This window comes from Lissotriton vulgaris, chromosome 1_1, assembly GCF_964263255.1.
Source record: "Lissotriton vulgaris chromosome 1_1, aLisVul1.2, whole genome shotgun sequence".
NCBI classification, from domain to species: Eukaryota; Metazoa; Chordata; class Amphibia; order Caudata; family Salamandridae; genus Lissotriton; species Lissotriton vulgaris.
The window spans coordinates 775,021,247-775,035,792 of record NC_141685.1 but is presented as its reverse complement, the minus strand read 5'-3'; the positions used below and the strand labels follow the sequence as shown (position 1 = coordinate 775,035,792).

Here is a 14,546-nt window from a genome sequence, read left to right as displayed (position 1 = left end):
CAAATGCAAAAAGAACAATTGATGGACAGAATACTGAACAATGTCATACATTCATCCCAGTATAGAGATCTGGGCCTAAATCTATTGTTTTTTCCTCATCATGCCATTTCAGTTTGGACCCAGCCATATGCAAATCAGTCTTGACCCTGCGCCCAATGGGAACAGCACAGCCAGAACTGCCAGGGCAGGCCCTCCCTGGACTGGAAACAAGCATCCTAGGACCAGTTTCGTTTTTTTTAGCCGTCATCAGCCAGGATAGCTTGACTCCAGTGGCATGGAGAGCACGGGACCCACGTCTGGGCATACCCGTCCCACTCGGGGGGACAAATGCAAAAGGGAACAATTGATGGAGAGAATACAGAACCTTGTAATACATTCACCCCAGTAAAGAGATCTGGGCCTAAATCCATCGGTTTTTGCTCACCATGCCATTCCAGTTTGGGCCCAGCCATATGCAAATCAGTCTTGACCCTGCACCCAATGGGAACAGTCGAGCCCGAACTGCCAGGCTAGGCCCTTCCTGGACTGGAAACAATCATCCTAGGACTGGTTTTGGGCTTTCAGCCCTCATCAGCAAGGATAGCTTGACTCCACTGGCATGAAGAGCACAGGACCCATGTCTGGGCATACCCGTTCCACTCGGGGTGACAAATGCAAAAAGAACAATTGATGGACAGAATACAGAACAATGTCATACATTCAACCCAGTACAGAGATCTGGGCCTAAACCCATCGTTTTTTGCTCACCATGCCATTCCAGTTTGGACCCAGCCATATGCAAATCAGTCTTGACCCTGTGCCCAATGAGAACAGTCCAGCCCAAACTGCCAGGCCAGGTCCTCCCTGGACAGGAAACAAGCATCCTAGGACCGGTTTCCGGTTTTCAGCCCTCATCAGCCAGGACAGATTGACTCTAGTGGCATGGAGAGCACAGGACCTACGTCTGGGCATACCCATCCCACTCGGGGTGACAAATGCAAAAAGAGCAATTGATGGAGAGAATGCAGAACAATGTCATACATTCACCCCAGTACAGAGATCTGGGCCTAAACCCATCGTTTATTTTGCTCACCATGCCATTCCAGTTTAGACCTAGCCATATGCAAATCAGTCTTGACTCTGCGGCCGATGTAAACAGTCCAGCCCGAACTGCCATGGCAGGTCCTCCCTGGACTGGAAACAAGCATCTTAGGACCTGTTTCGGGCTTTCAGCCCTAATCAGCCAGGATAGCCTGACTCCAGTGGCAGGGAGAGCACGGAACCCACGTCTGGGCATACCCGTCCCATGCGCGTGACAAATGCAAAAAGAACAATTGATGGACAGAATGCAGAACAACATCATACATTCACCCCAGTACAGAGATCTGGGCCTAAATCCATCGTTTTTTTGCTCACCATGCCATTCCAGTTTGCACCCAGCCATATGCAAATCATTCTTGACCCTGCGCCCAATGGGTACAGTCCAGCCCAAACTGCCAGGCCAGGTCCTCCCTGGACTGGAAACAAGCATCCTAGGACAGGTTTTGGGCTTTCAGCCCTCATCAGCCAGGATAGCTTGACTCCAGTGGCATGGAGAGCACGGGACCCATGTCTGGCCATACCCATCCCACTCGGGGTGACAAATCCAAAATAGAACAATTAATGGACAGAATGCAGAACAATGTCATATGTTCACCCTAGTACAGAGATCTGGGCCTACATCCATTGTATTTATGCTCACTATGCCATTCCAGTTTGGACCCAGCCATATTCAACTCAATCTTGACCCTGCGCCCAATGGGAACAGTCCAGCCCGAACTGTCTAGCTAGGCCCTCCCTGGACTGGAAACAAGCATCCTAGGACCGGTTTCGTGCTTTCAGCCCTCATCAGCCAGGAATGCTTGACTTCAGTGGCATATAGAGCACAGGACCCACATCTGGGCATACCCGTTCCACTCGGGGTGACAAATGCAAAAAGAAAAATTGATGGACGGCATAACAGAATAATGTCATAGATTCACCCCAGTACAGAGATCTGGGCCTAAATCCATCGGTTTTTGCTCACCATGCCATTCCAGTTTGGACCCAGCCATATGCAAATCAGTCTGGACCCTGTCAGAGAGATTCCCCTGATGGTGCGCCCACAGGAATTCCAAATCCAACTGCAGAGCCTGCATATGCTACCTAGCATGTGTCACTAGCAGGATGTCGAAGGCCATGAAGCCCAGCAGCCTCAGAGTCACTCTCTCCGAAATTCATGATAGATGCTGAAACATTGGTTTCTTATCCTGAACTCTGCACTCGGGAGGAAAGGGTCGAAACTGCACTGTGTCCAGAACAACTTCAATGAAAGGCAGGATCTTAGAGGTAGTCTGATGTGACTTCGGCATGTTGGTAGTGAACCCCAGCGAATGCAGGAGGTTTGCCATAGTCTGGAAGTGGGAGACAACAACCTGGGATGAGCCCGCCATTCAAGTCAGTAGTCAGACAGGAGAAGACTGGCACCACTGATCAGCGCAAATAAACTGCAACCAGCGCCATCACCTTGGTAAACACCCAAGCGGCGCTGGTAAGGTAAGGACTGGAATGTGAAAATAGGCATCCTGTAAATCCAATGCTACCATTCAGTCTTCTGGGTCCAAGGCAGGCAAGACCTGAGCCAGAGTGAGCAACTTGAACTTTTCCTTTTGGGGCAGTAGTTGAGGGCTCAAAGAATTAGGATAGGATGAAGACCCTTGTCCTTTTTTGGGACCAAAAAGTAGTAGGAATAACAACCACAACCTACTTCTGGTGCAGGAACTCTCTCTATGGCTCCTTTGGCCAAGAATGTCATGACTTTCTCCTGAAGCAAAGTCAGGTGATTCCCGTCAGCCGGTTGTAAATTGGAGGCATGGAGGGAAGGGTAGTCTCAAAGGGGAGGAAGTAGCCCCTTCGAACTACCTGGAGAATCCACCTGTCCGATGAGATGTTCTCCTAGTGGTGGAGGTGATGGCTGATCCTGCCACCAACTGGCTGTCCAAGATCTGGAAGGACCGGACTAGGAAGATATGGAGACTGACGCTGATGTATGTGTGAGTCTGACCCAACCTCTGACCTCTCGACCCATAAGTGTCAGAACGAGCTGCGCCCACGGCCACACAGAGGTTGCTGAACTTGCACTGTCTTGTGGCTGGGATATGACTGGCGCATCTAAAAGCCTCTTGTGTAGCCAGGAAAGGGGCAGAAGGTAGTTGGGGGACGGGCAGCCACAGAGAAGCCCAAAGACTTAGCCATAGCCCCTGAGCTCTTAAATCGCTCCAGCACCATGTCGGCCTTGTCTCCAAAGAAGCGGGTGTCATCAAAGGGCATGTTCATGAGAGAGGCTTGGGAATCCCCTGAAAAGCCAGAAGTCCTCAACCAGGCATGGCATCGAGCAGCCACCATAGATTAAATCGCTCTGCCCAGCGAGTCAGTTGTGTTGAGATGACTACGAATGGTGAAATTTGGCACATCTCTCTGGTCTGATACTGCCTGAGAGAGGATGGCAGCACTAGCGCAACAGTATCCCACAATATGCATGCGATGTTCACTGACCACAATGCAAGGCTGACAGAAGAATGTCTTACCCCAACTGTCCTGCCTCTTGGATTCCCTGTCTGGCGGTGCAGAAGGGAACACACCGGTGAAGGTAGAGGCTTAGGCCACCAAGCCCTTGGGGTAGGGTGGTTGGTGAGGAAATTGGGGTCATCTGGTGCAGGGCGATGGTGGCGGGTATATGTCCTATTCAGAGGAGCCCCTGTGCAGGGCTTGGACCAGGTTCCCAGTAAGACATCAGTTAAGGTCTCGGTGAAGGGCAGCAACGGTTCCTAGGAGGAGACACCTGGCTGCAGGCCTTCTGTCAATATATTTGTATTCACTGTCATGGAAGGGTGCTGAAGGTCCACAACCTCAGCTGCCCTTTGCACCACCATAGTGTATGATGTTCCTCCTTCATAGCCATGGTAGGGGAAGAAAGCAGTCCATAATCTGGAGAGGTATCCAGTCGGCTGGCCTCACCCAATTGCTCGTACCAGTCCATACCTTCATTAGGCTGGTCTAGTAAAAGTTCCAGCAATCCCTCCCAATCTTCCTCCATTCCCAGCACCTTCAGAATAAGGCTGGGGAACTGACCTAGTACGCAGGGGTTTTGTTGTTGCTGGTATCAGCGTTGGAATGCGTCCGTCCAGCTCTGGGTCGTCGGGTGTCCGGGGAAAGTTGCAACAGCATACATGCCGTTGGTCCGGATCCATCACTGGATCCATTAGGTGTCATTGTTGCTGGGGCTGGAGCTGCCGGTGCAGAACCTGATGGAGACCCTCTGAGCCTCTGGAGCCCAAAGGCACTCCGGTAGGGTCTGGCTGCCCAAATATGAGGTACATGGCATCATAAAATTCTTTGAGCTGGGCAGGGGTCGCTCTGACTCCTGGGAAGGCAGGGAAGAGTGAAGCCAACCCAGGCACAGATTCAGAGAAACAAGGCCTAGAACACCAAGACTCCTCCATTGTGACGCCTGACATATGGGAAAAAGTCAAGCACACTTTGACTTGTTTTTTTTTTGGGGTCTTACCTGACCGACTCAATGACTTCAAGTGGGAGAATGAAGACTTAGGACTCCTGGAGCGGTGCCCGGACCTTCCTCTGCACCAGGACCGTGAACAAGACCTCTGAGGAGAATGACATGGTGCCAAGTGCCGAGCAGCAAGCAGCTTTAGGGACTGCTCCCTCAAAGCTTTCGGAGCTAAGGCCCGGCAGTCGGACCACAACTTTGAGTCGTGGTCGCGCTCCAGGCACCAGAGACAAACCATGTGTGGGTCCATCACAGACATGGCATTGTGACAGGCGCCTATGGTTTGAACACAGAAGTCTTCTTGGACATGAGGACAATACCTACACACCAAAAAAGGGGTCAATAAAATGTTGAAAAAAACCTGTCAAAAAGTGACAAAGGGTACCTCTCTTCACTGATCTGAGCTGGCTGGTGCGGAAAGAAAAGAACTGACGTCAGCCTGCTTAGGTGGTGCCTATATAGGTGACACAGACGTCACAATTGCACAGTCAACGCTGACAATGCCACGGGGAGCCAACAGACGCCACCTACCGGTGTGCAGGGGTATTGCTAAAAAAAAATCTTCGGGAATCAGTTGGACGCATGGTAAATTCAAATGTAAGGAATCTGCATCTAGATATCGCTATCAGATATCATATTCTTTGACCGCTTTTCCTAAACATGAGACTTAGGTTGGCACTAAAGCGCAAAGATAGTACTTCGAAAAGCAAGAAAAGCCCCTGAAACAAATGTGGACTCATACTAGCTGACAATCTCCATTTTCTATTAACTAGTGCAAATGTTGTCCATGTTCCTAAGGTCTGGCGGAACACCTATTATTTTATAGGCTAGGTTGCACATATGGTAGTTTGTGGCAGGATTCCGAGGGTTTTTCCTAAGAGTCTGCTTGTTGTTGGTATTGTTGGTTGCAAACACAGATCGGCCACACAACCATTCATGGCTCCCTAGTTGAAATGAAACACTAGCAGGTAGTAGAATACAATCATCATGATATCTGTCACTGCCACAACTACCTCCTAAACTGGAAGGAAATACATGAGTGAACATGATGGGACAGTAGCGAGCTAGATTTCTGATTAGAAGGCACCTGAATTAGGGACTTAAAATTCAAAACCATTGAGTTGATTATGACTTTAATTAAAAATAATGTTGAGAGTATCATCATCATGTGCTTCTATAGCCTTAGGTAGTTAAGCTTCAGACTCTTAACTGCACCTAGTGACTGGTCTCCACATGAGTTGTACACTGTAGTATAGTACATGAAAGATATAAATGTACTGAGAGGGTACACTGAGACTGCTGTAACTTACTGGTTCAAGGTTACCATGAGGTGAACCAGGAATAAATGGTATCTCCTTAAGTTTTAACCTCCCTCATACACACAGAAAGCTGTAACTGAATAATATATGTGACCCAAAGTTTTTAGGAGTCCACCTTCAGCCTAGTCTTGAATCTTCCTCATGACCTTTTCTTCCTTCACATTTTCATTTAACTTTTTCAGGTTCTTTTTCATCCCAGCTTTTCCCCTCTGCCACTATTATCCTATACTTCTCTTCCTCCTTTCCTACTCTCTTTTCTCTTTCTTGCTTTGTGACAAACTCTGATGATGAAAAATAAGACTAGTCTTCAAAAATGAGTACCGGTGACCATCACCTGCAACCATCTGCATAACCTATGCACTGCTTTTAAAACATCAAAACAACTCATGCTTTTGTTAGCACTAAACATGTTTGTGACTAATTCTAGTTTCTTCCTTTTGATCTCTATATGTAGGAGGCTCCTGACTAAAGCAACATTTCTATGAAGGAATTTTGCTATCTGTTTGTTAAGTAACACCTACCGTAAACCTGTAAGCTATATTTCTTCGCTGCTTCGCCCACCTGGTTGGAGGCAGTGCAGGTGTACGATGCAGCATCTGACTTTTCAGCGATTGAAATATGCAGCTGTCGTCCCCCTGACAGTATCCGGACTCTTCCAGTAGCGTCTACCATCAGCAGGGAGCCTAGGAGTGGAACAAGTAAATTCAGTTTAGATAGTGCATTAAAAAGTTAGAATTATATACCATAGGCCTGACTCACAAAGAAGTTCATAAATATGGACCCATTGGTTTCCTCCCTTTTAAGGGTGGAGCTCTACGACTTTCAAGAATTCACAAATTCAGAAACGCTTTACAACCTCTTGAAAACCTGTACAGGCACCCGTTCCAGACGTACTCCTCAAAAAACGTTTTGAGAATTCCTAACTACATCTATTTCTGCAATTTGTTTTCTTATGTGGAATGTTTTATACCAAGCTTTACAATGCCTTCAAGGTACAACATGTACAGCCGCAGCGCAACCTTCCCTAACACAAATAATAGGTTACGGACAGGTGGCAGCAGCAGAAAGAGCATCACACGATTCTCTCACACATAAAAAAGACAAGAACAACACAGGTAAAGAATCATTGTAAAAACCTAATGTGTGCTGCCTGGAAGCTTAAGTAGACATTAATTCAGCTCTGTTGGGTTGTCCTCCCGAAAGATTTGATGAGGTGTGAAACATTTTTACGCCTGTTAAGGGCATGTCGTCGGGGACACACAGAACCACTTGTTCTGTTCTTTTCAAGAGGATGGAGCCTTTCACTTCTTTTTGCTATTCCTTTCTCCATAACGGCAAAAGGAGTAGAGAATAAAAGGAAGTTGGATGCTTCTGAGCCAATTCACAAACGCATGTACGAGTATGTAAAATGCTATGTTTCCCTACACTCCTCCAACGATTTCCCTAAGGCTAAAATGATAATTAACTTCTGTTTACACTTAAGTGTCTTTTTCATATGTTCCTATCTGACACCTGCAGCACAAGTGGCTTGCATTTGCATTCAGCTTATGAAATAAGGCCAATGTCTAATACAGTCTAAGTACAAATGTAAACATAAGTAGTTTAGTTCCGGGTTTGCATTGATATGGAGCCAGTTTGACAGGGACAGTAGACCCAGATGCTCCACTGCCCACTGGTCCCCCACATCTCTTTCCAGGTAGTGCTTGGCCAGTATTCAGTCTGTTCTGACAGTATCTGGCATATTTATACATATATAATATATTATAGAAGCTAGCTAACAGTGCCCTCTTCCCCTTGTATTATTTTGGACAGCATCTGTAAATTAGGTGGCATTTCAGGCAAGCTAGGATATTAGGGCCTCATGGTATGTTGAGGTCTGAAATACACAAAAGGTATTGAGTGAGTTGGCATCCCCTGTTTCTCCAAGTATTACCACATCTGCAGGTGGATGGTCACAAAACACACCGCTTAAGATGTGGGCTCTACACACAGGTTGGTGGCCCCTCATCTGGCATGACACCTACTAGTGAGGTCCTAATCCAACAAATAGCATCAGGATGGCAGCCATGAGTTCAGAATCCATGTGGTAGCATGGCATTCATTAAACAGAACTGGTCAAGACTCACATTTCTTGGGTGCGCTCGTCCACCTGCTCAGGACACCTTGGAGCAGACTTGGTCAAGGCTGTTACTCAGTACAAAACGTGGTCTCGGCTCACCTCAGCTCAAAGAAGACACTACCACCATCAATCCTCCATTGGGCCTCCCAGGAGGAGCACTGCACCTCTAAGGGAACCATGGGTAATGAGATTTATGCGTTTTTATATAGCGCAGACTTTACCCGAAGGTGTCAGAGCACTTCAATAAATGGCAGACACTCAAGCACAAGAACAAACGTTACGTAGGCAATGGTGGCACTTGTGCAAGTATCTAAAGCAAACAAAATGTAAGATTTAGCAAACAGTGTGTTACAAGAGAAAAGTGACGTGTGCAAGTTACAAAAGAGTACCAAACACAGGTAGAAGGGTAATACTGCAATACATGGCAGACTCTCAAACCACAGGAACACACTGGGAAGGCCCTTCTATAGTCATGGAGAATAGAATTTTCTATAATGAAGGGTCTTCCTTCAGATAATAGAGAGGGCGTGAATTACATTTGGAAGTGCCTTTGAAGGAGGAGAACTTTGAGGTCAGTTTTGAAGGCATGGGAGGAGGAGGAGGTGGTCCGGAGTTGAGGCGGAAGTGAGTTCCAGATTCTCACCGCGTTGCCTGAAAAGGATTGGGCCATCGATCTGGGAGACATGAAACCACAAACTCAGGCATGGCAACAGGATCACTGTAAGCATACTCTGAGGCTGTGGACTGTTTAAGCCAGGCCTCAGATTCTGCACACAAATCAACCTCTGCTCACACTCAGAGGTCGGCAAGAGCTATCAGTAACCATGTACAGCATTCCCCAGTACCACAGGGCTCCAAGTTCTCTCCATGCTAGCACTGTGCACTGTGCAGAAAACAGGCTAGAACAAATGATTCTATAGGATGTATTGGTTGCTGAGGACTCGGGTGCCATGTTATGAGGCCATCTTAAATCAGCTCAGGCCATGCCCTCACGGAGACAGTTATTAAAACCCTTCAATGATAAGCTTGCTTATGAATATCACTAATGGTCAATATCCCAGGCCACATAGTGAAAGAAATGTATTCAATATGTCTGACGTGCTCCTCCTTCTGAAAATCAAACTGGTGCCTAAAATGTAATTCTGTAGCTTCGTGATATACTGCCAATGTTCTTTTTTTGTTTAGGTTTTTTCAATAATGTGCCCAGGAGTGAATTAAGATCCTTAAGGCATCACGTCATCATGCACCTTTAGGCTTTCTAACTGTGGTCTTACCTTTCCTTCCAGGTCTCATGATAATTTTTCCTTTTGTCACTCAACTATAGCCTCCCAGGACAAAGAAGGGTCTTTATTACGCAAGACCCATTTATACATGCCCTGTAATTCAGCATTTTCTGGTTTTCTTCAAGAAATGCTTCTTGTTCATCCTCCAGTCTCACAAATTAACTATTTTGTATGACCTGCTAGCAGTAAAGTATGTAAACAAAAATCTTCTTTAATGATTCTCTGTGCCTTTTTCTTCCATTTGGGCCCTTGTCTCATAACTGCCTTCATTTGAGCTAATTGGTTTTGTAGGTAAACCTTCCTGTTGAATAACTGGAATTTTTTAAAAGCAAGTCTTTTTACCCTTGATACTTTCACTACACTATTCCCTGCCATATGAGAAGCTTTGTTATGCTGCATTTTTATTTTTTGATAATGTTAATGTGGGCCAATAGAGTATATCTTTTTTTTGACCATCTTGTGTCTGTTCCATCCAAACAGGCCTGGCATGCATGTATTGCGATGTGTGCTATAAAATGCGTTGCATTGTACTGGTGTGATTTATCATATGTGCAGTTATGCTATGCAATAAGATTTTGTGTTATATAATGATTTGATATTTGAATTGTTTTGAATTGATATTATGCTATGTAGTATCATCTAATGGTTTGTGTAATATGTAATATTTTCTTGCACCATAGTATCCAATATTATGCTGATTCAACATGTGGTGAAAGAGACACCTGGCCTTAATATTACTATATAAATATATATTATGGTATGTCACTGCTTATATTGAAATGTATGTCTAAGCCTAATCATGTCTCAATTGTTTCACAATTATGACAAAAGAAAAGCAAGTGAAAAAGGTAAAGATTTCTGTGAAAGAATACGAAAAAAAACACAAGAGTGGTTGATCCCTTTTTGACAACTAGCAGGGTAGATTTCTAGACAAGCATTTGGCCCACACTGCCTTCATCAGCACACCAGTAGAAACCCATCGTTCAGTAAAAACTTTAGAGCTTTGTCACACAAAAAGAAGGTCCTAATGGACTCACCGTTCTTTTTCCAGGTTAGGTCGGGCGGTGGAATACCACTGGACTCACACACGAGGCTGACAAGGCTGCCTTCAATGACTGACAGACGTGCTATTTCCTCCGAGCCACGTATGCTTGGAGGCACTGAAATGAAAAGAACATAAAATATGAAGAAAATGGTGAAGGCTTCCCTGTGACAATGACTTGGTGTTATTCATAGGATCACATGATTTGTATATTCTTTCTTCTAGGGGTTGATTCCAAATAGTTGTTAAAAGTGGAAACGTGTGAAGGTCTAAGCAGAAGGAATGCTTGTAACTGGTGTATACAAGATTCCCAAACTTCACGCTCTGCAGAGTGGAACTGGGACTAGCAAGAGGCAAATTTAAACTCTCTTCATAGTCTTCAACTTCATTTCCCCATTTCTTCATATGTCCACTATTTGAAGTTATTTTTTTTTTAACTGTAGTGTTTGACAAAAAAGTTGGATAAGGTCTCCCCAAAATTAAAAACTGCCCTAGACTCTTCATATCCTATGCCAACTACTGACAACTGTCCCACCCTTTCAGTTTAGCTAGATTTGAAACTTTAGGTTTCAAAATTCTGCTAACTCAACAAGGCACTGCTATATATTGTTTGTTCAGTTTCTCACTAGACCTGCAAAGTCCACACCCCATCCTCGCTCATAGCTGCTTGTATCATGTGATGGCCGCAACAAACATAAACTACATGAACGATGTATTCTGTATTTTCTCCAAGTGATACTCTTTGTTCATATTAGAGCAGTCCATCTGATGCCCAAGGGACAATACAGTTTGGGTAACATTTACCAGAAGCCACATAAATTATTTCAGAATATTTAGATTGTGTCTCACTTATGGAAACCATGGAACATTCTGACACTACTTGGTAGCAGTCCTTCCTGGCGGTTTCAAGTACTTCCTTTTGATTTACTGTAAGTACGTTTTGAGCCTATATTAGAAAACTGGAATGTTGAGCACTTCATTGAAGGCAATGGAGTGCTCCGGGCTTCTAATGGCTGGCAGAAGCCCGGAGCATCAACATTCCAATGTTTGTTCACAGCAACAGCTGTGAACAAAGGCCTCACAGAGCCAGAGGGGATTTCAGCCCCTCAGTCTTTTGTTTTACAAATTAGAAACATTCTGCCCTCTAGGGGAAGATTGTTTTAATAGCCCTAAAGCCATACGTAGTGGGCTCTACTAGCCATTAAAGGCCCACTCGCCTGGTTAAAAGCCCATTCCTTCGGCACGGACCTTTAACGCTGGAGCGGGCCTTTAATGGCCCGGTAGAGCCTGCTACAGCAGGCTCTGAGGCTATAATATATCTGTTTAACTGCAGTACACCCTGTCTAAAGTGCTGTTATAGCAGTCAATACTAGTATACAAATTGATACTACATATGTAATAACCTCAAACAACAGACAGTATGTGGCCGGTCTTTTAACATGACATTGCCCAAAGCTGAACAAGCCACATTACTTTTAGAAGAGCAAATAGGCTCAGTATCCTGATGGGGAAAGCATTTCAGTGCAAACTTAAATTTACCAACACTACTACATCACTCAACAACTTACCCCATACATTAACATTGTAATTCTTCTCTGTTTTCCCAGCTATATTAGTGGCTTCACAGGTATAGCGACCAGTGTCTGGAACTTGAGCCCCATCTATCTGAGAAGTATAAAATATTGTAATAATTATTAGTAACACAACCTTATGTTATGGTATGTAACATCAATCAAATAAGTATTTTGTGAACACTGCACTCCAGATGTTGGTTTGGAAAGATATGGTCTACACACGTTGGAGTCCTGATAGGCCTGGTCGAAATTTCAATTATGCCGGAGCAATTACTCTTTAATGCAGAATTACCTATAATGATGCAACTGCACCCACTTTGGAGGAACATATCGTACCACAAGAGCACATTTTGTGAGCATGAGTGACTGCTCACGCTTCTGTGTGATATTTTCTTAGTGCAGCACGCATCCTCGCTAAGTAACTAGAACTCAATGCCGGGAGTAAGTAGGTGAAAATCCTACCACAGGGGCGCATTTAACGAGTGTGAGCAGCTTCTTGTGCTGCTATTTATGTTCTGTTACATTTAACACTATTTCTTAGCGCAAAATGCATCGTCGTGTTCATTTTTGATGTGAGTGGGCATTTTTGTAATGAGAAAATAGAGCTAAATGCAGAATTACTCTTCTTTCAGAATTCCACGTAATATCATTGAGTTTGTGGATAATTACGCATGATTACAATGCACGGAATTACACGAGTTACACCCACCCCTAGTTGTAAGACCTCACCACGTAATAATGTCACTACTCTGTATCAGGTAAAGTTAGGTTACTTTAATTTAAACCTCAGTCGGGGTTAGCTGAGGCACAGATCAGTCTGGCTTACCACAAAGTTAGCAAGTGTAAGGCAATTATTAATAGCAGAACAGTTAATAAATCAAAAACTCAACACAATAATATTCTCACCCTAATTTATAAAAATAGTATAAATTTTACTGAGCAAAAAGAAACAATGGCGAGGGGACATTGAGCACTTTTCAATGGCCCTTACTGCCAAGTTTTCCTGGTGGTAACAGAGATTGAAAAATCGACGTGCGTTCCCTCATTTAAATTAGGTGGAGTAGTCTCTGCCGTCATCAAAATATTGTCCCCCCACATCAATATTGAGTGGGAAAACTCCAAAGTTGGATGGGAAAGAAACTCCATTGCCATTGCAACGTAGTTCCCTGTCTGTCAACATTTAAATCAGGATCTTTGTTTTTTGATGGGGAATGTTCTCATCAACGTGGTGGGCTGTAGGGAGGATTATTGGAGGGCTCGACGACAGCAGGGCACTACTTGGCGTTGGTCCTGGTGAAATCCTCCATGTTGGAAAATAGAAACTTTTCTGGAAGTAGAGCTGCTTTCAGCAAGGTAAACCAGTAAGTTGAAACTGACCAGTGATGTGACGATGGCAGCTGCAGTTTGGTGGCAGTCCCATGGTAGACTTTGGTTTTAAAAAAAAAGAAAAAAGGTGCAAAGGTTTCTAAGTGTCTGCTTTTGCAATCTTGAGGGGGAGAGAGTACACTCTAACACCAGCCAAGGATTTCAGATATTTTGGGCAACACTTGGTGAATTAGGACTCAATCTCCCAGAAGTCACCAGCAGGGTCTGGGGAAACTCCAATTGGAACAGGTCAGCTGGGCTCTTCTTTGTTGCAAGCTTCTTAGAGTTTTTGTATTCCTGGAATTTAATAGGAGACTAGCCAAAAAGCCTATGGAGTCCAATTCTGCCTTGGGTTCACATGGGATCAGGTACATCCTTCGGGTTTCTCTCCACAGGTAAAATAGCAGGCTCAGTCCTTCTTCTGAGTTCTAGCCCTTTGATTCAGCAGATGCAGTCCTTCTTCTGTTTTCCGCAGAGCCAGCAGTGTTCTGAAAAAAGCAGCCAGGGGTGCCACATGTATGCATGGCACTAGTTTGTGGGTGGGGGTGGCTCCCCAACAAACAGGGAAAACGTTTACAGGGTCAACCCTACCCATTTGGACATCATTCCCTGGGCCTTGACCCTAAGCAATGCCACAGTGCCCTACTCTGCCAAAATTAGCATGGCATAATCTGTCTTCCCCTGATCAGAGCACTAGGCACAACCCCTGAGGTCTGTGTAGGGAAATGAGGCCTCTCTCTGAAAAACCAGTCTAGGACAGGGATTCTTATTAGGAGACACTCTCGTCACTTACTCAATGGCAGGGGTAGACCTAGGTGTGACGTACGGCTACCTGTGACAGGGACTCTTCCTTTAAAAGCTTCTAGAGTTGGTTGCCACATACTTCAAAGCCATCCTCTTAGGAGAAGGCTACATCTTCTCCCACCTAAGGGCCTTCTGTTATATTTATTGAGAGCAATGTATACATATCAGCAGGCTGCCAGGTGGCAACAGTTGGGATTATCTCTGAAAGGGCTACTACAGGATTTAGTCAGAAAAATGCTAATTTTCTGAAAGTGGCATTTTCGAAATAGTAATTTTAAATCTGACTTCACAATTAGTTTTAAATTACTAATAATTTGAGTAGTTGAAACTGGGCTGTAGCTATTTCCAAACTGAAGCCACATTAGAAAGTGTTATAACCTAACCCAGTGCTTTTTTTAAAGGATTAGCCAATTGCACATATACTCTGGATATCAGAGCACATGTACTGAGTACTGGACGTGAGCACCCCAGTGTTC

At 44.8% G+C, this 14,546-nt stretch overlaps 1 protein-coding gene across 1 annotated transcript in view; it reads right to left on the bottom strand.

Annotated features, from left to right (window-relative positions):
* HMCN1 (hemicentin 1) overlaps positions 1-14,546 on the bottom strand; it is a 1,183,532-nt gene that overhangs the window by 486,484 nt on the left and 682,502 nt on the right. Inside the window, exons 42-44 of the mRNA XM_086956029.1 lie at positions 11,896-11,992; positions 10,323-10,445; positions 6,405-6,566 (exon numbers count right to left, since the gene is read on the bottom strand). Of these exons, the coding sequence (XP_086812155.1) occupies positions 6,405-6,566; positions 10,323-10,445; positions 11,896-11,992 (382 nt within the window). The remainder of the gene's footprint in view (positions 1-6,404; positions 6,567-10,322; positions 10,446-11,895; positions 11,993-14,546) is intronic.